This window comes from Falco biarmicus, chromosome 7 (genome assembly GCF_023638135.1).
Source record: "Falco biarmicus isolate bFalBia1 chromosome 7, bFalBia1.pri, whole genome shotgun sequence".
In the NCBI taxonomy this organism is placed as follows: Eukaryota; Metazoa; Chordata; class Aves; order Falconiformes; family Falconidae; genus Falco; species Falco biarmicus.
The window spans coordinates 35434820-35459072 of NC_079294.1; the positions used below are offsets into that span (position 1 = coordinate 35434820).

At 45.5% G+C, this 24253-nt stretch overlaps 2 protein-coding genes and 1 long non-coding RNA gene across 5 annotated transcripts in view; 2 read left to right on the plus strand and 1 right to left on the minus strand.

Annotated features, from left to right (window-relative positions):
* The window catches only part of EVL (Enah/Vasp-like), a 157301-nt gene extending 156557 nt beyond the window's left edge, over positions 1-744 (plus strand). For all 3 annotated transcript variants that reach the window (XM_056347057.1, XM_056347058.1, XM_056347056.1), the window contains one exon: positions 136-744. In XM_056347057.1, coding sequence (XP_056203032.1) covers positions 136-173 — 38 coding nt within the window. In that variant the 3' untranslated portion in view covers positions 174-744. The remainder of the gene's footprint in view (positions 1-135) is intronic.
* A 2580-nt stretch (positions 745-3324) lies between these two features.
* On the minus strand, positions 3325-22569 carry DEGS2 (delta 4-desaturase, sphingolipid 2). The gene is made up of 3 exons (XM_056347059.1): positions 22256-22569; positions 12160-12902; positions 3325-5605 (listed from the first exon to the last, which is right to left on the minus strand). The coding sequence occupies exons 1-3, from the start codon at positions 22335-22337 to the stop codon at positions 5462-5464; spliced, it is 969 nt and encodes a 322-aa protein (XP_056203034.1). The 5' UTR covers positions 22338-22569; the 3' UTR covers positions 3325-5461.
* Positions 15547-18919, plus strand: LOC130152864 (uncharacterized). Its single transcript, XR_008823125.1, has 2 exons — positions 15547-15738; positions 18561-18919. It is a non-coding gene; the product is annotated as an uncharacterized LOC130152864 (long non-coding RNA).
* Positions 22570-24253: the final 1684 nt, after the last annotated feature.

Consider the following 24253-nt stretch of genomic DNA (forward strand, 5'->3'; position numbering starts at 1 on the left):
CTGCTTACCCTTACTCATCCTTTTGCCCTCCACTCATCCTTTTACCAGCGCGTACTTTCTGCAACCTCTATACTTAGCGTTTTCCATCACACTGGGTATAATGTTATGCATTAACTTTTTGGTTTGGTTTTCTAGCCATACGGCAGGAGTTGAGTAGAATCAGTACAACATAGTGATTGCAAAGCATTGGGACGGTACTAAGAATACTAGGAAGACCGGATCATTTCTAAGTGTACCAAGGTCATGCAAGATGGTGAGAGAGGACACCGGCACTGTCTTTGTTCTTATACCCTTTTTATTAGCAGACTCGGCACACTTTGAAGCTTGCTGCTGCCTTGGATTCGCTTCATTTTAAAAGTCTTAATCTAAAGAATATTAAATTTTAAATTTCTGGATTTTTTAGATTTCATCTGACACTGCACATTGGATTTGTCAGCCTTTTTTGTATTTTGTATTGCTTATTTAAATGTATTACCTTTCTTTTTAGTAGTAGATAAGAACACACGTGAACCATTTGCTTTTGATAGATGACTTCAAAGTAATTTTACTAGTAGTCTGCAATGTAAATGAAGATCCTTTGCCAACAGAAATGTATTGAGGCATCACCAGAAGAAACAGAGACATGTTAGTTGTCAGCCAACAAGTTCTTTGTCTCAGAGTTATCACAATATAAAAAAAAATGGTACGTCAGTGCATCACAGTATCTGTGTTCATATTGGTAATAAACTGTTTATTGTCCACATGGCCCTGCCTGCCTTTGTTTCATTCGTCCCTTGGGCTCCTGCACTTTTATGTCACTTGGGTTGATGACAAGAGGAAGGTGACTGAGACTCACTGTGGGGTGGCAGTTCTGCCCAGCCAGCACTGCAGAGCCTGAGCGTCTTGTGGCTGGTGCAATGGCAACAGCCCTGCCTTTGTTTAAAGGGAAACGTGGCTCTCACCTGCCCAGCCCTCCTTGTGCCGCCAGCTGAGCACCACCTCCCCCCCAGTCAGGCTGTGGCCACCTCTGGCAAAAAGTTGCAAAGTCCGTGAAGGTCAATGGCTTACGGCTCTTCTCAGGCCACCAGTAACTGTCCCACTGTGTCTCCTGCCACCACTGAAAAAAAACAGGTCCCATCAGCTGCACTCATAAGAGCTTCCAGTAAATAACAGGGAGGAATTTATGCAGAGCAAGCTACCAAAGGCATCAGGAGGATGCAAGCTGAAATCACTGGCATGGCATTGCTGAACTAAGGCTTAAGGGGAGTAATTTGTTAATATCGCACGTTTCACCTATTAATGTCGTGCAAGTCTTGAGCTTTATTTCACAGAAAGCGAAGTCAAAGCTGTGAGTGCAGGACATTGAACACTTAACAGCGCATACCCAGCCATAGCTTTCAGGTCATACAGTTTTTTTCCTTTAGAGCCATTATTTCGACCAGCACAGTCTTGGGAATTTCTGCTTGACTTACCTTGGCGCAAGCTTTACATGGCAGTAGTCTTGATACCATCTTCTTGGTAACTTTGTGCAAAAGGCAAGAAATTGGAGTTCAGCTACTGAAATCTATCAAATATTTTCCAAGCCCCTTGCTTTCCTTCAGGCCTTCCTGAAGATTTTGTTTTAAAAGCCAGGCCCCAGGAATGGTTTTGGGAGCAATGCCTGGTGCAGCAGCCCAGGAGAGTCTGTGGTTGCCCCCTTGCATGCATCCCCCAGGCCTCACAGAGCACAGCAGCGGGAGACCCAGCAGAGGAGGTGGGGTGGGCATGCTTTGCAGCTAGTTGCAAAACGATACCTGTTTTGGCTTGGAGAGCATGGGGCTGTTCTTCAGTGCTCTTCAGCCTTTTAGAAAAGAGTCCTTTTTTTACAGTGTGGTTATACTGTAGATTAAATACAGGAGAAATGGAAGAAATTTGAGTTTAATGCAACGGTGAGCTCCTGATTGCACCTGATGGCTGTTAGCTGTTAAATGCAAGCAGAAGGTGAGACAGGTTGAACAGTGGGGTAAGATTTCTAAGTGGGAACTAAAGCAGGCAGACATTGATGTGCACCACAATATGACAACCCCAGGACCACGAGAAGGAGCCTTTCCAGTATGAACGCAGACCAGTATCAGTAACAGCAAAGATTATAATGCTCTGTTGCATAAATCTTATACAGTAGCTCACATATTCCTTAATTATAAACTCATTAATGGCATACCTGACAATGGCAAGTACTTTCCAAACCTGCTGCCTCTCAGATGATCACAACCATTCTGTGAAACTCTCCCATAATCTTAAGCTTCAGGAAGCTGGGGCCTGGCACGGTTCATGTTTTCCCTTGGAATGCAGCATTATGCCTGAGGTCAGTAATAACGGCATTGTAATTCAGGCCGAGCGTACAGCCTGGATACGATGTAAGCCCCTGTTAACATCAGCCACCTGCTGTAAACACAGGTTGCTTATGTTCTTCTACCTTTGCAGGCCTCATATAATTAAGACGCAATAAGGTGAAGCTCACGCAGGGCCACTCAGTCGTGCGGGAGCACAGTGGACAGGGGTGGCAGGGGAAGCCTGGCCAGCAGACGCAGGGGAGCCGTCCTGGCACCACCAGTGCTTTGCTGGTTGCCAACTTACCCCTCCGGCCACAGGGATGCGCAGGGTGGCGTATTTGCAGTCATGGCACCACCAGAAGATCTCCCCCTCCCAGACGCTAATTCAGCTTGCCTGTTGCCTCTGCAGAGAACGGTCCCTTCACGCTGGGCTGGTTGAGCCACTGCAGCAGGGCAGGCCAGAGTTACCTCATACAGCTGTTTGCTCCTCCTTGTTCCTCTTGAAAGATCATTAGTGTGGTCACACACGAAGATCTGGATTAATTTTTAAGGAAAGAATAAAACTGTACATAGCCCTAATGTACTTTTAACCCAGACCCACGTGCCCTGTGGTTATGAAAAAAACCACCCTTCTGCCAACATTACTGCAGCATTAGTGGCAAGGACAAGTGCCCGTGGAGAGGACAGGTTCATGGCCTTCTCCAGCAGCATTCACACACATTGAAACTCGGCTTGCACCACGTACCTGCAGGTACCAGACTTCCAGCCACTTCAAATTCCCGCTGAGATGGACAGTGCGGAGCGGGAGAGCTGTGGGGCTGCTCAGGCAAAGCAAGCCAAGACTGCGATGGAAATACTGATGGAAGGCAGGATAAGAAGCGGTTGCCAATTTTGGTTACCCTCTGTTCATATCATAGGCTCCATGTCAGGCTAGGCTAGCAACCTATAGACCACATATGTAACTGCATCGTGGAACAGCTGAGTAAGGGAACTATTGAAAGGTCACTCACCATAGAGGAGGACAATAGTCAGATTGAGGAAGACAGTATAATCTTTATTATGGTTTTTACATTAACTTGCTAAGTTGGCCAAAAGAGTTGAGGAACAGCTTGCTAATGGCACAGAAAGTTGATTACGCGATCATGGAGTGCTAGCAGCACTGAAGTAAATTAATAAAAAACTGAAGCTCCCTGACAAGAGCACTGATACAAAGAAGTTAATAGAGGTTCCCACATCAAAGCCTCTTCTTTTGGGAGAAAAAGAGGCTTTAATAATTAAGATGTAACAACATAAGTATTTCTTCATTGAAGAACCAGCAAAGTCTGAAGTGTCAGAAGAAGCCCTGCTCTTCCTCTTCTTTTCCAGAAGCACAACCCACAGATCAAAACAGTATCTGTGAATGTTGGCCCCTGCGTCAGAAAGGATCTTGCACTGCTGAGCAAATGCGGGTATCTACCCAACTGCTAGAAATCAGACAAATGAGAAAAATGGAGAAATAGAGGAGGAAGAGGAACCCAAATCGCAGCAGGCTAGCTCAGCTCCCTGGTGTGCCAGACAGACTGACTCACTGGATCCAAGGCTGTAGGAGAAACGAACAAATTTGCGTTTATTGAGGAAATCAGGCTTCCCAGGCCTAATAGCATACCTTAAGGGACCAACAAGAATGCACAATCATCCTTTTCTTTGTTACAGACATGGATTTCCAGATGAAAAACAAACAAAACGAAGTCAAACCATCAGAGGGTTAGAATGTAAGAGGACCTTTATAGATCTCTCTTTTAACCACTCAGTAAGGACAGAAATAACTTGTCAGCTTTCCAGGGTGGAGGGAAGTTACTAGATGGCATCTGAACTCCTGACTCCCAGGATATTGTTCTGCTTGGATAAAGGTATGGTGAATAAGGTTTTTGAAGATACAGAATTATTGAAGATAGCCAGAAGTTTGTAGCTGGGAGGACAGGCAGGAAGATTTAACTATTCCAGCGGGCAGAAATAACAGACTAATGTTAACGTCAATAGCACAAAGACACACAGAGGCAGAAAGAGCCCCAGCTCCGTGTTCAAGGTACACCCCCTTAACACCAGCAGTGGCAACTTATATACAGCTGAAGTATCATGTCCTTCCCAAATGTCAAGTTGGTGCCCCTTGAATGACAGAGGCAAAGAGTTACAATTATTCTGAAAGCAGTTAGGGATAAATATCACCATAACACTTCCATGTCTTCGCTGACTCATACCCTTAACAGAAAGGGGTATAACATAGAGAAGACCAAGAAAGGTGATCAGAAATAGTAATAACCTTGGCAAGCAGCAATTAAAACTAGAATCTTCCCTTTCCCAGAAGGACATACAACGGAGAAAAAGATGAGAAACGTGATGTTAGGGAATACTGTTGAAAAGGTGAGTGAGAAAGGACCACCCATTTCCTTCAGGGACACATGCATGCTGCTCATCAGACAACAAGCGGGAGGCTAAAGGAAGGGTTTTCTCCACACCGCAGCTCAGCTCTGCCAATTAGCTACACTGAGTATTAGACCCTAAGAATAGAAATGTTCAGAAAAGGTCAAACAGCAGCTACTGAAATAATGATACAAATGTACAAAAATATACACATATTCCATTTCATATACAAAATCTCTGCTACCAGCAATTATCAGAAATAACAGATCAGATTAGACAAGACATTGAGCTAAAGGCACCCTTGTGTTCTCCAGTTAGTGTCATTTACTACTGCATGCCAGTCCTCCATGCTTCCACAGTCCTGTGCACGCAGAGCATCTACTTTTAATCTGGCATAAAGAGAACCCAGTCCTAAAGTACACACACACATGCTCACACAGACACGCACCAAGCATCCTCCATTGCATGCTAGGCCAGAACTCAGACTTGGGCACACATGGTCCAGGAACTTAATTCTGAGCCTAGACCAAAGGTTCACATCATCATAGCTCACTCTAATCTAGTTTCTCAGGGTTATATACAGAAATATCCTTTATTAAAAAGGTATCAATAATAGAAAATAGGCATCCAATTGCTTCATTTTCACACTCAACCTCTTAGTCTAAGGAGCACGCATCCATGCTAACCCAGCACACACAAACATCCTACTACTGCTGCAGAAAAGTCATTCGAATGAACAAACCACCAATGCAACAGGCAGAGCTAGTCTGTTAGCTTGCTTTTGCCAGCTTGCACAGTCTCTTAACCCTTGAATAAGGACCAATAGTGTCATCAAACACAAAGGCCCACAGAACTCGAATCCAGGACTGGTGATGTGGGAGGTTATCGTAATATTCTGCTGCAATCTTCTTCACCTGGAAGAAGAAGAGAGAGAACGAGCTGTTTAGCTGCACAGTGTTGGGTGTGTTTCAGTCTTCACTTTCAGATCTGATAGCACAGACATAACCTGAAGTTGCTTGTTATTGCTTGTGAACTTCTGAAGTTCAGCCAAATGAGATGTATTTAAATACATTTAGGTACTTCTTAGCAGACTTCTGATGTAAGCGGTGCCTAAAATTAGGAAATTAGTGAAAGATGATGGATCATTGCCTTCCGTCAGAGCTATTTTCTCTCATTTCAGGAGTCTCTTTTCTACACAATGAGATGCCTAATCCACCTTATAAATTGCCAAGACTCCAACACACTGTATTTAAAGCCCTGTTGCCTAGTCATAATACTTGTTTGCTGAGGGTTCTGACTAGGAGAGAAATACCAGTTAAGAAAATCCCAGACGCAGCCTTGCCTTCACTTCATTGACTTTCCTCCATTCTGCTACCAAGACGGAAATCTGAGAGATGGGTTCCTGCAGCAGGCAGAGGAAATTGCAGGGGCAGCCTGCTCCCCTCAGCCTGGGATTAAAGAGTTGCAAAATTTGTTATTAGATCATGAGTCTAATAAAATTTCTTCCCTGCTACAAATCCCCAAGTTTTAAGACTGTCGCCATCAGAGAGGCATCATGCATCACCGGGGATGGGGCTTGTAGTGGGAGTAGGGCCAGAACCAGAGGACAGAGAGGTTTCAAACCTGACAGATTCCAGGGACTACAAGGATTCCCAAGTAGTCCCTGCTCCAGCTAGATGCTCTGCTTTTTGAACACACTTACAAAGAAGCAGAGCCTGTTAAACTATTGTAAACTTGCACATAAACTGCTTGGGCATGGTTTTATTGTAGCTCCACCTCCTAGACAAACAAAGCTCTGTTCTAGAGTAGTTTGTCTTGCTGGACAGCGTGATCTCTCTCTTTAAAAACCCTGCAGTTTTAAAGCCAGCTCTGCTGTATGCAGTATGGACCTCCAGTGAGGAGCAAAAGGGTGACACAGAAACTGTTATCCAGGAGGAGGGTCTCAGCAGCATCCCAGGTGTAACGGTGGAATCTCAACACAGCATTCAGACTGATTGTGAAGAGGTAAGAATCCCAGCAAAAGTCAAATTACAAGCCAGTATGGCTCACTGCTAGTTACCTCGTTAATTCAGCTTCCTAGCAGACACTGCCCAGTAATGTACAAGCTCTGTTAAGATCTTTTACCTCTGTACCACAGCCCCTACATACTCCTCATGCTCCCTGGCATGGTAGTGCTGTGTTGGAGGGGGGAGATTCGGTTCAGGTCTGATTGTATTCTGCCTTACACTGAACACCTCTGATTTCCTACTAATTCCCTATATCCTGTTTTAAAGTGTTTGTCTGTACTTCAAATGTGGTTAATTTTCAATGGGATTCAGACAATCCCAGCATTTCCCATTACAGGTAGCTATTAATGGCTGGAAGAAGGGTGATTTCCAGGCACGGGCTAAGATCTCTGTAGATGCAGATTTAGTTCCCTGCGCTCCTTCTATAACCACAGCCAGAAATAATTTAATCTGGGTTTTGCATCCTCCCTTTTCCCAGCTGAGTAACCGAAATAGCCAGAGGATGAGAGGGAGGGCTGTTCAGACACTAGGCTCCCTTGAATGATAGCCACTAACGAGGCCTTACGCAAACACAAAGGGGGGGTCTCGGACACTCAGCCCCAAAAGCTTCACTCCAGCTCTGACATGGTCATTCCCTGGCACACTGGTGCTTACAGACCTTCCCTCCTGCCTCTGTTTCAGAAGTTCTGTCTGAAACTCAATTTGCAGCCATAATTCAGGCCTCACCTACACCAGCCAAGTTCGTATGGCAAGCCCCCCTTCCCCTCTTCCCCAGAACACCCACATATCCCTTGCCCACAGGAACAGCAGCCTGAATCAGACCCCTTTTTCTCAACTATTTATGTTATTCTACAGAGCTCCTGATCATGGTAGATTCTGACCACTACAAGGGCTTCAGAAAGTCTGTACTGCCCCTTGCTCATGGAAGCAGAGGGCTGGACACTCACAGAAGCTAATCCAGCTTCTAGGAACAGTGTCTCAGGCAGTGGCTGTGCCCTCTGGCACCAAAGGCTAACTAAAAACTACTGCAGTGACAAAGTAGGAAAAAACGTCTCAGAGAAGAGGCCAATAAACAGCCTGTCTATGTTCAGCCCAACAGATTCTGCACTTAGAGCAAACATGAGCAGCAGCATAGTCTGGGCATAGTGCTGAAGAGCTCAGGTGGACACAACACGGCAGGGTCTGGAAACTTGCAGTAAAATACATTCCGTGCACATATTCTGCAGTTGTATTACAGATTTAAAACAGGCACCTAGAATACAAGTATTATTTGATAATTAAGACAATTAATCAAAACACCCAGCAGTGAATTCTGAAGAAAGTCATACACACCATATTCTGGAAGCAGGGGGCTCGGTCAGGGCTGGCAAGCTGCTTGCCAGTATCAGGTGGTGGCAGAGTTACTGGCTCACCAAGCCTGTCTGTGTAGCACCTTCCTACAGGGTATGGTGGCAGCTCATTCTGAATGAGAAGGTCAGGATGGAAACCACAGGAGAAGACCAGGGGCTTGCACTGGAGTGTGTTGCCCTGGATCAGCTGCAGGACAGTGACCCACACCTACACAAAGCGGTTCTTTTCCCTGCTTGGCTTTGTGCCCAGCAGCACCCTGTGCAGGAAGGCAGGCAGCACTGGCGCCACCGGCAAATGTCCCCATGCTCTGGGCAGAACTGCTGTAGGAGATGTACAGAAACAATGCAGAGGAGAAAGTAAGCCACAATAAAATATTTGTGACAAAGAATAGAGAAAAAGGAAAATTTAATGAATGCAGTTAGAAGGAGGACTTCTGAAGGATTTTCTTATGGAAAAGGCATGGAAGTTTGTTGGGTGCATGTTTGCCATCACATGGCAGGAAAGAATTTTAAAAGTGGTTTCTCTTTTGCAAGTTTCCCAACAAAAGCAGCTCATCTATTGTAATTTCTTTCAGCATCTCTATACCTAAACCAAAATTATCTCCTTCTTACCTACCAGAAAATCTGGGGCAGAGAGGGCAGAAAGTACTTGGGTTTTAATGCAGATTCCCTTCTAAATACAACATAAAACTATCTATTTTTGAGGCTGGAAGAGTCATTCTCCCCATTGCATTCTGGGTGCAGTACAAAACCTGCGGATGGCAGTTTCCAGGTAGCAAGTTTTGCAGCCAGATCATAAATCATCTCAAAGGGGATGGCACTGTGACAGATTCCTAAATCCTGCTCCTGACTTCCCCCTCAAGCTCTGTATTGCATTGGAGATGATCCATCTGCTTCAATTCCTCCCTCCCTTCCTCCTTACAGATCTCAACTGTGAGTCTTAACTCATTGCTAGTTTGCGAATAGAAGGATAACAAGAGATTGCAAAGTCTGAAAGAAACTTATTAGGCACTTGGCACCTGGTATATTGAGGCTTTTCTTCAAGTCGATCAAGGTGGTAGGTAAGAAATCACATCTTTTAGACTGAAACTTTGCTTCTGGTTTTGTGCTTGCAGAGCACAGCAACAAGACCCCAGTTCTACTCCATCGTATCCCACAGACACCAAAGTTAAATGCAACCTAGTATTTCACCACAGCTGTTACAGACCCTTTGTCCTGAGGCCATACACAAGCTAGAGATCCTTATGAAAAGAAGCTGAAAAATTATGTTCAGAATGCTAGAAGGTATATTACAGAAGTTCCTCCTACAGTCCTTGACCAGCAGGGAGCACTCAAGCTAGTCCTCCTGGCCATCATAGGGTTAATGAAATCTGCAATTCAAAACCGGCACATCTACCATTTTATCCAGTCTTGTCTGTCTAATAAATCTGGTTTCATACCATGTCTTTTTTCCTTTTCCCACAAGCTTAATGAGTAACTAGTTTGCCTCTGGTAACATTGCAGTTTTTGTTGAAGTTTGTAGGAAAAGCACAGAGTTCCTCTTCCTGTCCTCTCTCTCTCTCAGTATATTCAAGGGTTCAGATTATGAAGAATGGGCCTTTTTACTCATTTGGTAAGCAATGCAATATTTTATAGTTATAAGGCTTCATGTAAAGAGTACTCTAGTCCTAAGTCTATAGTGGGTTTTTTTTGGAGCAGGTCCTTCATTATAATGTTAAATTTCATGGTCTCTTATGTAATCTCTCATTATACTAGTGGGACGAGTTCTTACTGCACACTCATGTCACTCATCTTTATTATCTATAAGCTTACAGCACAGCCTAATTCTTCCTCTTTCACATCTGTCACACTCCTAGGGTAAAGGTCTTTCCAGTGGCAAACACATTACTCAGAACATTCTGAATGACACACCTGTAACAAAGGACAAAGCTGAATTTATTTTTCCGATAAGCAAGCGGAAGAGCCAGTTACTTCCCAAGATTAAGATCCAGTTATTCTCTGATCCTATTTATCCCCTGCTCTCAATCACGCAGAAACCAAATAAAGATCTTTATTCCACTTTCTACTTGCCAATAATTAAAAATAAAAATAGCTGTACTGAGAGGTCATCCATATTACACAATTCAGCCATTAGAAGCTCAAGTGCCTCAGAGACTGGATCTGAAAAAACTGGACCTTTGCTAAGTGGAGAATTCCCTGGGAGGTTAAGCAGAAGAGAGCAAAGGGAGATTCCTACCCCTACCTATTATGAAGTTCAAACTCTAAAGCTACCCATAGAGGATCTGTCCCCTTATCTCCTTCCACCAAAGCAGCAGAGAACTTTTCAATTTGCAGAAAAGAATAACCAACTGGTTTTAATGGACAAAGGATTTTCTACAGTAACTGTTTTGCCAAGGGCTGCCTAATAGATTATTCACTTGTAATGGATCACTCATCAAAGACTCAAAGTTTTCCATACAGTTCTGTCAGGCAACAACGACTGACAAGCCTGACATCCCCCCCACCAGCAGCACAAGTCTCGGTTGCCCAAGAGCTGGAAACACATGAACACGAGCACATGAAATTCAACTAATAACTCTATCCTCTTTACACAGGAGGGCAGACACTTCCAGCTGCTGCACTGCCTTGAGGAATGAGGCTCAACTATTTGTGGTGTGGGTGGGGAAGAGCTTTCCAGGTCTCAATCAGGTCTGGAGCAACAGTCCCAGCAAGTTCAATTAGTCACTCACCTCCCTTGTGTAAGATAGAGCCCTAAACTCCTTCTCTTCTTCTATTTGCATTTCAGTAATCTAAGTATCTAAGCCTATCTAACAAGTTTGAACATTTGAAACTGAAGTTAAGCTCGTGTACTTCCCGGCTGAGCTATGGGGTGTATCACAATGGGAGTGCCTGAGAGGAGAGCTTCACATGTGAGCGTGGGCTGCTTAACCAGCAACTCTGAACCCCACCAGGAATGGCCAGCTCCTCCAGGACAGGCCTCCAGCAGTAAAGGAGGTGTGTTAAAACAGAACTGCTGGTTATACAGAGGCAGCCCACACTCTTCTACACCACAAGAAAATCTCCTCTTGTTTTGAATCTCTTCTCAGACAGTGTTTCTGTGATGAAGAACATTGACCCATAAAGCAGGGTTTGCCTGGATATACCACCGTAACAGTAGTACCTGTTGTGGCAGTAGTGGGGAGGTCACAGCTCCTGAACCTCCAACCCCTCAGCTCTGCCTCCCCCTCATGAGGATGCTGCAGTAGCAGCCCCCAACTGTGCATCAGACCAGAGACAGAAGATGTTTCCTTCCCTCCATGCCAGAGGATTTGTACGTAGGAGTAACACTTCGAAGTCACGTACCTCTAACGCTGTGAGCACCTGCTGAGGAACCCTTGTATTTAAACCCAGAAGAGCAGCTACATACCTGGAGGGAAACTGAAAACCATTCCTAGACACCTGGGCTTTGCAAATTTGATTCCCACAACTGATAAAATGTAAACAAAAAGGGCCTTGACTTTCAAAAGAGGAAAGCCACAGCACTTTCCCAATGACAGATCAGGCATCCTCTGTTTCTGTGGGTGGGGCAGCAGAGCTGAAACAGGTCATGTAGAGTGGGGCTTTATCTTCTAGTGCTATTTGTGTCAGGCTGGAACATGCCCCGATACTTATGCCATCTCAAAAACAGAAAGACTTTTTTTTAATGTTAATCAAGCAATATAGTTAGCAGATTGATCATCAGACAAATTTCAAGTAGTAATTGCCACCTGCCTCACTTTAGACAGCCCTTTAAACTTCCCAAGAGATGAAACCTAGTGGCTAAGGGAATGAAATAGAGAAATTCAGAGCACTGTGGAGGATTTTATCATGCCAAAAGTATTCCTCAAGCCCTCTGAGGCTCAGATGTTCTTATTTCCATCAAATAAACTGTTACAACCATTTGGCAGCCATTTCTCTCCATCTCCTGCTTAAAATGAAAGAATTAGAAACAAATTCAAAAAGTGCTTTTTTTTCCTTTTTTTTTTTCTTTTAAAATAGATCTGTTGCTATGATTTGAAGTCATTTCTTTGAGACAGTTTAGCAGCTTTTATAAAAATCCAATTCACAATTCACTAGTGCTCATGCCATACTTACCATTGGCAATCTGCAGCCGGGAATGCTGGGGAAGTCATGATGCTCCATGTGGTAGCCTACATTAAAGGTGAGCCAATTCAGAGGCCCGTAATAAGAGTATGTCTCATACCCTTTTAAAAACATGTAATGTTCTGCTATGAAGTGCCCAGAAATAGGATGCAAACCCATGCAAAGAATTGAGCCTGCTATTAAGTAAAAAATAGGTTTGAGCCCCCAAAAGTAGTAAATTAAAAGGTCTATAGAAAACTGGATGAGAGCGTTAAAAATTTCCATCCGTGTAATTGCTTTGGGGTTCACATACAGTGGTCTCAGACTGTAGAACAGAGGCTGGAGGAAAAGCCAAAGCAGTTTCCGAAGCGGTGTACAGAAGAACCAGCCTTCAAAGTCTGTAGGAATATCCACATCCAGGCTGTCCCCACCAAGGTACCGATGATGGTCAATGTGGTATTTCTTGAAGGAGGCAGAATAAGGGATGCCAATTGGCAAGTTGGCAAAGACTGCAAACCATCTGTTCCACTTGGCCTGCTTGTTCCCAAAGGCGACGTTGTGTGAAATATCATGGATGGCTAGGGTCAGAGAATGGTTGACACAACCCCCAAAAGCATAAGCCCAGAAGAAAATCCATTTCCAAGACAAGTCTTTCACCAGGTAGCAGGCTAGAAACTGCGTGAAGACCATTCCAGATACAATCCACTTTAACTGTGGATCCGGTCCCATCAAAGCCTTGATCTCTGGATACTTTGCTAAAGGGTAAAATGCAGAGAAAAATCTCATTAGATCACAGTTAGGTAAACATAACCACCACTGGTCTGAGCGGTGATGTCTGAGGCCCTGTTTTCGCAAAATGGCAATTCCGGAGCAGGACTGCCGCTACAGTGAGAGCTTTACTAGTGATTTGAGTCCATTCCCACTTCCAGCATCATGTCCAATTGTGATTGATATAGACACATATATTGGGACATATACAAAAAAAATTACCCCAATGGTCAATATGTGGCATCACGTGCCTTTACAACGATGAGCATTAGTATGCCAAAGCCCACCAGATTTAAGCTCCAAGAAGTACCTTCTGTCAAATTTTTAACTCCTTTTTTATTTTGCCCAGTCCAGATGCTGTTCTCCACAAAAGGGTTACAACTGCCTGCTTTGTAGCCTTTTTTACACTGTTGCTTCATACATACTAGCAGAGGAAAGAGGGTTGACCAACAGGCTCACCAGGTTTTGCTCTGTGGGTAAATGACAAATGCAGCATTAAAAAAAAAAAAATCCTAAGTATTCTGAGTGTTCACCAATGCTTACAACATGTACAACTCTTTGCAGATGGTAACATCGCAAGAAAGTCAGTAATATTATCAGGAATTTGTAAGACACCAAATTTGTCTCTGTTCCCAAGTCACATACCAAAACCAGGTACAAAAGTCACATAAGTAATCACACAACAGCTTCATGTGGCCTCACAAACACTGCAATACAGCATCAGAGAGACACGGGCTAGGCTGGCCAGGGCTGACTCGCGTCAGGCCAGAAAGAGCTTACAGAGCTTGGGTTCCACTGGCCTTTCTTTTGCCCTTTTAAGAGAAAGAAAATACGCAGAAGCACCATTTATCTTCTAGGTGCTGTTCATTGCTTCAGGTCGCTTCTCTACAAACCTACACTTCACACATCCAGTATTAACTTGCACATGAATTTTATCACTGTTTTATGGCTTTTACCCACCTGCTGGTCTCCCTCCTTTAACTCATACTCTGCATTTCTCAGTAATTACAGATTACACAGGTAAAACTGTGGGACAAGTCAGTCATTCTGAACCCTGAGGTTACACAGTGTGCCCCCTGTAAGTTTGATAGGCCCATTTTATGAATAGAAAACTATCATCTGAGTGTCACAGTATGATACCATTGCAGGAAAATCAGATTATAACGATTTTCACCTAGGCAGCTGTATATACTATAAACAAATACTGGAGACAATACACCCAACTTCATGTGACCTTGCAAGCAGTGGCAGGGACTGAGTGCAGGATGCAGAAGGGCTTTTACAGAAGCGAGCCCTGAGAAGTTTGCAAAAATTCAAAGACTGAGCACTGCTTAAGAAAGCAGGTTGTTGTAGTCATGCTCTGCAACCATTCCAGCAACTTCTGAGCCTGTTGGCCAACTTCAACCCAGCTTGACAGAGGTTAGAGACAATGAAGATTAGAAAAACGCTGCAGAAGATGATGAGAAAAGAGGCATTCTTGATTCTTCCTCTTCTGAGGACAAGGGGGCAAAAATCATCATGAGGAGTATTCAGGCAAGAGAGAGATTTTCCAAGTGGTGGGCCAGCTCTAATAAAAGTTAACACCTTTCTAAAGTCAGCCAAACTTTTTGATAAACATCTCTGGAAAGCACAGGGCTTTTTTGTTTTGCTGTTTTGGTTTTGTCCTTGTTTTCACAATTTTTGAAATTAAAGTTTTCACCCTAGAAATGCTAACATGCTAGAAATTGTTCTCTGGTACCTAGACAGGTACCAAAATTTTTACACAAAGTGCTGGGATACCCACTCTAAAGAATAACTTGATATAATGACCTGGTCAGAAAATATGTTACAGAAATACAATCTTATGTAGCTTAATGTCCTGTTTAGGGGCATCTGTCCAAAACCCAGAAAACCCTTTAATAAATTTCCAGTCATGCAGTTGGTAAGTATAAGTTACTGCAGTCACCACAAGAGATGATGTAACACAACCAAATCTGTTCCTCAGCCCGGTCAAACTAAGGCCACTTTGACCAAAAAACGTGTTAATGGGATGGGAAAATAAGAGCTGCTTTATATTGTAGTTTAAGAACAGTGAAATTTTTTGACCTATTTCTTTTCACAGCAGCTAACAGGGATTGCAGATTACATTTAATAGGTTTCAGAGTAGCAACCAGCAAGCAGCAGCAACGCAGGTAGGTTGCATTTATCGCCAGTGACAGCTATTAAGTAACTTGCTAGGGTTTAATATTAAATTCAACACATGATTAACTCCTCTCCAACAGTATATTTTTGCATACTAGTTAAACCACAATACTGTGTCTGTTTATCATTAATACTGATAAAACCTTCCTGTTTCCATGGCATGGAGAAACCTCAGGGAGGCTGAGAGGTGGGGCTGCTAGGCTCACTAGAAGCCCCGCAGGTGGAATAAGATGGCAGAGACCTTTCTGTTCAGGAGTGCTCCACATGCAAAGTGTTGAACGCTGACCCTTTCAAAACCTGAGGCCAAGGACTCTTCAGTGAAACACATTTAACTCAGATTAAGCGATCCTGATGACTGCAGTTTATATATAGCACACTGACACAAAGATGTGACAACATAAGTATCTCATTTTTCTTCCATGTTCATGCTTTGCAGTTAGCTGAACAAATGCTGGCAAGGCAACACTGAGCACTTACAGTCGGAAAACCTGGACAACCCTGTAAGGCTGCTGTGACAAGTGTCTGTAGGTGCTGCGCAAACCAGACATCGGCCATCTGCATGTCCCGAAGGCAACAGAGAGTCAGAGACAGAGCTACTGTGCAGTGCCGAACCAGGAGCCACAAAGGACTGTCAGCCACACGGTAATGACCACCTTCATCTCCTACACATTAGACTTGGAGAAGTAAACAGACACCTACTCTCCACTCTTGAAACTGCTAGAGTTTCACACTATAAGGCATCTGAGCAGATAGTTTCATCATGCTGCTCTTCCTGAATTGCTTCCATTATGGTCTTCCTGGGCACTTTTCCATTATAAAAGTGATGAGCTTCTATATGGCCAGAGTCCATTGCTTCCCAATAAGCACTGGGTCAGGACTAATACATGATGATGGGCATAAGATGTAATCTATAGTGAGCTCTTCATTACGCATAATCATGGCATACAGCAGGCAGATGAATAGGAGGCGGGGGGGGGGGGGGGGGCGGGGCGGGGGGAACACAAACAAGCCATCATTCAGCCCTTCTAGATAAGGAGGGGAGGGGTGCAGACCCCACAAGTTAACGTGACCACACAGGAGTGAAATTTGCCTTTTACAGTCCACCGGGACCAGGAGAGCTCCAGCTACTCTGATGTCTCCAGAGCACATTCTCCAGCTTCTAGCTTACTGAGAAAGCCTGTTAGCTCGGCCCAGCAGACAGCTTATCCACATGTGCTGCTTCTAGTCGTCCAAACTGAGCCACGCTCCTGCCGTTCGGAGCACGGGGATACCGGTACAGACGTGCAACAGTGCGAAAGCATGACTTTGTCTCCAAGGTCAGCGCACTGCAAAAGCAGTGCAGGCACTTTAGTACAGTAGGTAGATGTAGTTAATAATTCTGCCCAGTCAGCTCCACGGTCTCTATACCATAACTTCAGAGCAGCTGCAATCTGCATTGCTATGGTGAAAGCTAGCATTTCCCCACTGGTACCACTGTGTGGATGAAAGAACAGCAGTCAAGAGAGAACAAACACTACAGGTATATTTTCAGAAGCATTCATGATTCTGAAACAACTCATTTACTGAATTAACATTTCACAGAGATCATTCCACTGCTGTGTGTAAGCATCAGTCACCTTTCTAGAGGCATGCCTCACTCTGAAACACTGCTGACAAATTACCCTGACTACGTATATTTTCCCAGGAGCACTCACCATAGCCCTACAGTGATCCTCAGTTAGGGCTGGAGTAATTGTTCCTGGAGAAGCTGCCAGTTGCTAGGTCCTGATGTTCCTCCTCCTCAGGAGATGGGAAATCCCTTGTTCCAAACCCTCCCTCATCCTCTGTTCCCACTGACAAAGTTCCTGAGATGACTCAGGAAGGACCCAGTTAGACCTCAGTGACAGCACCAGACACAATTTCTCACTGATGCAACACCCATACTTAGACCTTGCACGTTTCAGCATACATGGGATTTGGATGTGGGCGTGAGCAGGAGCCATCCACAAACACAGAGGTGATGGAGGTTTAAAGGAGCAGCAGCCCTGCCCACATCCACAAGAAGCTAGTAGTAACAAGAGAAGAAATTTATTTTTTTCATCTTCCTTTATCTTGACCACAAGTGCAGCATACAGGTATAGTCAAAGTAGAGATACTACTCAGTATAAGACTTTAGAAGGCCTGTTAAAGAGAAGGGGTGGGGGGGGGGAGCGGAGAAGATCTCTGTGATGCTGCTGTCCTGGACTATGTCCTATTGACTGTAAGTTCCTGCCAGAACGAATAAGAGACACCAGGCATAGGCTGTTAGCTTTACTACCCCTTGCCCTATGCTGGAGCTGCTATTCATACAAAAAAAAAAAAAAAAATTCAAAACAAAAGAAGTCAGTTTGCTGACATGATAGTGTTTTTTCTTTTAGCAGCTCAGCTCATGAACATGCTCATGAGCAGCACAGCACACTTGAGTTCTCAGTACAGGAAAGACATGGACCTGTTGGAGTATCCAGAGCAGGGCTACAAAAATGATCAGGGGATGGCACAACTTCTCCTGTGAGGAAAGGCTGAGAGTTGGAGTTGTTCATCCTGGAGAAGGGAACGCTCCAGGGAGACCTTATTGTGGCCTTTCAGCACTTAAAGTGGGCTTATAAGAAAAGAAAGATGGGGATAGACTTCTTAGTAGCGCCAGTTGCAATAGGACAAAGCATAATGGTTTTAAACTAAAAGAGGATAGATTTAGACTACATGTAAAGATTGTATTTTTTTTTTTTTTTATGATGAGGGAGGTGAGACACTGGAACAGGTTGCCCAGAAAGGTGGTAGGTGCCCTATCCCTGGAAACATTCACAGTCAGGTTGGACGGGACTCTGAGCAACCTGATCTAGTTGAAGATGTCCCTGCTCATTGCAGGACTAGATGGTCCCTTCCAACCCAAAATATTCTATGATTAATTCAAACCATACATGAACCAGTACACAGGTAGACATAGGTCAACGTGCATGACAAAAACTTCTGGCTTTGCAGAGTCTCCTGCCCCCTCCAGTATGTAAACTAGTAAGAAACCTTTTTGGCGCAGCTAACTACACTCAAGTTTTACACATCCACTGTGCAAGTGCAAGGGTCTTAATCTTCTATTTTCCACACACAAGCTCCTAAATGCCTTTGTGCTAGCTGGTGCAAGGGAGCTGGGTCACTCAGAAGTGGCCATCAGAGGCAAAGCACCACAGTGGTGCCACATTGCTGGTGCAGAGATGGATGATGCCTGAACCTCAGTATGACAGCAGCTACGATCTGTTTGGTTTTGCTTGTGTATCAGCTGGTTCAGAGTAAAGAGAGGTAGGAACGCTAAGAAGAGGGCTTCCAGCTCCCTCTGAAACAAAAACCTGCAACATGGTGTAAGCTGAAGCCTTCAGTTGCACTTAATACATTTTCAGCAGAAGACCACAAGTGCATAAACCAGTGACTTTCTGCCCATGTGATTTATTTTATAGATGACGCCCACAGGGAACTGGTGTGAGCACTGAGATCGCAGCTATTCTGAATGTGCTGATCACAGAACGTGCACATCAGTGACAGCACTGGGCCCACATACTGCAGCATAACGGGAAACAAACTCAGTTTCTTCGCCAGAAGCATACATAGTTCAGAGCTTTGATTTCAGCTGAAAAGATATGCATCTTGCACACTTCAATAGGTACAATTTATCAGAATTTTCATAAATGTGGGGTTTAAAGAGGCAACAGAAGAGTCAGCTGGAAGAAACAGAAGACTAATCTCTAAAGAAGTGGGCAGAGCTGGAAGTTATTACACTCAGATTGGCTAAATGTAAAATAAAATGGATTTGGGTTTTTTACTTTGTTCTAGCTCCCCCACCCCATAAGCTAACACCTCAGCCTTTCTACAGGATAAAGCACATAGAAAACACTTGCACCATCTCCACTCCAAAATGACTTGCCAAAGAACCAATTCTTAATTATTCTTGGATGTTAGATCACATTCAGATGCTCCTAGCCTACCCTGAGCAACCTTGATTAAGCCCACATCCTCAGGAGTAAACAAGTGCTTCCCTAAGGATCCTGAGAGGCAAGACATCTTCTGACCAACCTACAGTAATTTTATAAAGTTAGATCCAACCCAGAGCACAAATAAGATCTCATTCTTTCCATCCCATAACATATTGTTCACTTCTTGCACTTGGAAAACTATTCACAGGTGAAATGACCATTCATTGTGTGCTCATAGCGTTACCAGCATCTGAGCAATGATTTTTTCATCTTCTCTCAGGACCAAAAAAACACCAGTACTTCCCACTGTGGAAGACCATAGCTCTCAAAGTGTTCAACCCAACAGACCCTTACTGCCACTAAAGTAGAAATTCTATTTCTACTAGAAGTAGATACCCCCTCTATATTATACCCCATGTTACAGCTCCCTCTAATAGCACTTGTGTAATTATACGGCAAGGATAAGCAGATCCAGACAAAAAACCCAAAACTTTCCTCCATTGGATTAGTTTCCAGCGAGGACTTTCCCTAACACAGCTCACTGCAGCATTACACCAACCTCAGTCCTGACACAAGACAGTAACAGGCTTTTCATACAAGAGGGTGAGAGAACAGCAATGAAACAATTCAATTTCATAAACTGAAAAGCATGAATAATGCCTTCAGGAACATGATTAAAATGATCAGGGCCAAAGTGCCAGCTTGGCAACAGATCGCCGCTGGAACTTCGAAGCAGTTGGCACCTAGACAGCACCAAGCACAAGCTACATTTTAATATCTGAAGTCCAAGCGGAAGATACTACAAATAGATAAGAGAGAAAGTATCACCTCTCCCTTGTGCAAAATGTTGATGTATTTGCTGGTATAATTATAGCCATTTGGAATCACATCCCTAGTAGGTTGGTTCGTCTAGTGCAACAGTGTCTTGCCGTAAGTTAGCTTCCAGCCAGCCCAGCTGATACACACGGCTCACAGCTCTGCTGCTCAGAGAAGCCATGGATGCCCCAATGCTGGAAGGGTTCAAGGTCAGGCTGGACAAGGCTTTGAGCAACTTGAGCTAGTGAAAGATGTCCCTGCCCATAGCAGAGGATTGTACTCACAAAGTTATCATTCAGACATATTGTCACGGACTACAAAAATCTTAGACACCTCGGCTCCTAACTCTCAAGCCAGGACATACAACTTTGTGACTGACCATTAGTATCTCTCAGTTGCTCTATAAGAACATAGTGGACCAACAGCTTTTGGCAACACCCCCTTACGTAGAAAGAAACTGCCTTATATGTTTATCAGTTTGCCCATATTTTTTTCCTAATGGATAATTTCAATTTGCATTTAAATCCAACTAGCCATGCCTGAGACCAACATTTCAAAAAGCTGCAGCCTGAACAGAAAACAATCAAGTTTCAGTGCTTAGCAACTAAATCATTAACCTATTGGGAAGAAAATACTTCCTTTACCAGCATGGAATGCTGTCCTCAAGGCACTGCTATATACAAAAATGTAAAATATGTAGATGTTTACAGATATTTGTTCATACGTATGTAAGATTCTTACAGCACGCTCCAGCTCAATAGGCACTAGACACTTTGGTAAGTACATACTCTAGGTACATACAGGGGTTTGCTGACCCTCAGGCTTTGAATAATATAGTGATGTTCATTATACCAATATATTATGGGATATCATTACAGTTTCAATAACTTTTGGTAACACTTTGATATCTGTGACATTAGCCTCATGATCCATTCTGCCTTGTCAGACACAGACTGCTCTGCCCACATCTTCCATGTCTCTCTTTTGATGTTGTATTTCTCCATGACCTTCCTTCTGCTCCCACAGCTGGGGCAGGGGGGCTGCAAGGAAAGAGGCAGACCTTGATTCCAATTGTTAGTTCCGAGTCCAAAGAGAGTGGGGGCAAACCTCTGCAAGTATGCAGTTGAAAGGTCCTACAAAGAGTTTGCTGCAGCAAGGGCAAGGCAGCACTCCCATCACTCCATTACCTCCTTACAACACAACTTCATCACAGTTTGCAGTCCCCACTCTACAGCAAGATCAGGAAAGCAAGAGATTCGGTAAGGGAGAGATCACCATGCACACTCCTACCTGTAGCTTTCCAAAACATAGTTCCTTTGACCAAAAGGATGAGTAGCATGACACCAAGAAGCATCATTTTACATAATGACATCTTTTGACTCTCTATCATGATTACACAGTAAAATAATTATTATTTTACTGGATATAATTCAAACCTGCACCAGGATATTCCACCACTGCAATTATACTGGAAATGTTTTTGTAATTTACATTAACCATGGATTAAATCTATCAGATTGTGGAGGAGTTAAAAAACTACACCCAATTATCATAGACCCTGTGCAGCACCTCAGCCATAAACTCAGTGCCTTCCTTTATAAAAGATCTTTTAAAACTTTATCCTACTCATTAGAGAAGGAAAAAAGAAACCCAAAACAACAAACCAACTGAACAACCCAAATTAAAAAAACAAACCCAAAACCAACCAAACAAAAAAAACCGGGGGAAATAAGTTCTTTATTACAAAAATGTTGAAAATATATTCTGCAACAATTCTGAATTACTAGTTCTTCTCAGCAACCATCTTCTGAGAAGCCCAAACCCCCAAGCCAAAAGCCAAACCCTCCCAACTCACATACATACTCGTGCAGGCTGCGTGCACCTGCAGCGGGCACTTCCCACCGCTCCCTGAAGCGCCCACCCGCATCCCCGCTTACCGACGGCGCTGCCCGGGCACCGGGAGGACCCGCCCGTCGGCGCGCTCCCAGCCGCCCCCCGGGCCCGCAGCGCTGCCGCCCACCGCGGGCCCCCGCCGGCAGCTGCCGCCAGCCCCGGCCGAGCCCGTGCAGCCCCGGCCACCGCCCGCCCCGCCATGTCAGCCCGCCGCCGCCGTCCCTGCCGCCCGGGGAACCCCCCAGCCGCCGGCGCCCCCCGCCGCCTCCGGAAGGCGGGGCGGCCCCGGGAGAGCGGCGCCCCCCGGGGAAAACATCCCTGCGAGCCCACCGGGCTGCAGCCCCCGCCGCCTGGCCGGTGCCCCGAGCCGCTCTCGGCGGCAGCTCCGCTCCGCCCGCCCCTCCCCGTCCAGCGATGCTATCCAGCCCGGCTGCCCGCCCCGACGGCGGCCGCTTCCGAGCCCCTGGACGTACCCAGGATCTCCTTCCTGCGCTGCGTGTGGGGCTGCTCCGTGTAGACCCACTCGAAGTCCCCGCGGGTGACGCGGTTGCCCATAGCTCCCGCCGCGCTGCGGGCCGCTCCGCGCTGCCCTTATAGCTGCGCGCCCGGCGGAGGGGCGGCCCCGCCCGTGCCCGTGCCCCCGCCCCGCCGGCTGCCTCTCGCCTGCGGCGGGCACCGGGCTGCGGGGGAGCTGCGCGGCGCCGCTCGGGTGTGCGGGCGACGGGGAGCTACAGAGCCCCCCGGGCTGTGCAGGGGCGGGCCGGGGATGAGAGCGCCTCGGGGGGGGACCGCCGAGGTTCACCTTGCCGTCGAGGCCCGGGGGCAGCCGGGCGAGGTGCGGGGTGGGGAGCGGCAGTTTGCAGGGCGGCGGGACCCCCACAGTGCCGGTGCCGGCCCACCGGGGCTCAGCGCAGCCACTCCGGCCGTCCCTCGTGGGCCGGTCTCAGGGCGCCCACCGGCGCTGCAGGCGGGTCCCCGGGCACTTGCAGACGATGCTTTTGGGAAGCAAGGGCAGCCCGAACGCCACACACCCAGCGCCACAGCCCTAGGCATAACGTGGCTCGGAGCAAAGCCCAGCCACCTGAGCTCCTCCCAGGGCTGGGAGACCTGGGACGGCGCGGAGATGACCAACGCCTGCCACACATTTCCCTGGCGCCCTGCCAACCCCTGCCTGAGCTGTCCCGGGAGCATCAAGCTCTTGGCTGGGTCGTGCTTCGCTCCTGGGAATCTGCAGCCCGTTTCCCAGTGCGGCACCATCTCCGCTGAAGCAGCAGGAAATCACGCTGCCTCCCTGCTAACAAAGCCAGGCAAAGGATTTGCTAACCTTAAAACTAAGGTAACCTTGCTACCCTGCCTAGCCTCTCTGATTCACAGGGAGAGGAGTTACACGGTGATGTTTCTCCACATGCAGAACCCAAAATTAAAGTGCTGCTCTTGTTCCCATTATGCCCTTTCATAAGCCCATGCCTGACCCACTGTCAGTCTTCAGTGTTCGCTATCCCTACTATTACTGCTTCCACCACCACCATCCCATTTGGATCAGCTCCACTTTTGGAAGACAATTTTGTTTCATTCTGTTTCAATATGAATCTCTCTAGCTCCCTCCATACTCCCTCACCCTTAAAAACACCGATCACGATTGGATGTTAAAAGAGGTAAAAAAGCAGCCTTGCAAATGTGAAATGTAAATATTTTTCAGCCATAATTTCTGATTTTTACCTGCAAACACTGGCAATACTATCACCTCTTACTTTAACTATTTAAGATTTCTTGGTAGCACAGTTTCATGAAATGCTATGGGTTAAAAACCACCAACCAAGCAACCCCCAAACCCTTCCGCTTGACTGCTAGAAAGTTTTAGGAGGCTTTTTTGATATTTTTTTTCCCCTGAAGTGGTGTAAATGTGAACCCTTAAATGCTTAAAGGTCCAAAGCAGGCTGAGTGGAAGGAGTATGGTGTAAAGGTAAGCAGCTTTACCCCAAGCAGGAGCAGGAGTTTACCCACTTTGCTCTTATGGGTCAGCTCTCTCTAAGTACAATGGTTTCTTCCTCCTTGCTCCAGCACAAGGTTGGTTCTCCCGTAAAGTTGCAGGGCCCAACCTAGTTAATGGACTGTTAAACCAAGTTAAGGTTATTACGTGTTTCCATAAGGAATGAATTGTTCAGAGAGCAGATGCATCAGTATCTCAGCCTAAACCTTTAAGTGGCTCAAATGTTTTGCCTTGTTGACAGTATCGGTGGAGAAGCCAAAGACAATATGAAGGTGATGACACCCTTCTGTCACTTCCTGCTCAGGAGTGCTCAAGGTGACTAAAAAAGCAAATTAGTGGGGCAGTCCATATAGTTGTAAAGAAAACAAATATGACTTCATCCCCAATGGTTAATCCAATAGGCTAATGCCATTGCATGTAGTAAGTTACACATGGAGAGTTAAGTATCTCCTTTGCAGGCACCGGCATTGTCTTCATGTGG

Coding starts and splice junctions, on each gene's coding strand:
- DEGS2 (XM_056347059.1), bottom strand. CDS start 22,337: ATGGGCAACCGCGTCACCCGCGGGGACTTCGAGTGGGTCTACACGGAG. Junction 12,903..22,255: donor GCGCAGGAAGGAGATCCTGG/GTACGTCCAGGG, acceptor TTTACCCTTTAG/CAAAGTATCCAGAGATCAAG. Junction 5,606..12,159: donor CCGGCTGCAGATTGCCAATG/GTAAGTATGGCA, acceptor TTCTTCTTCCAG/GTGAAGAAGATTGCAGCAGA.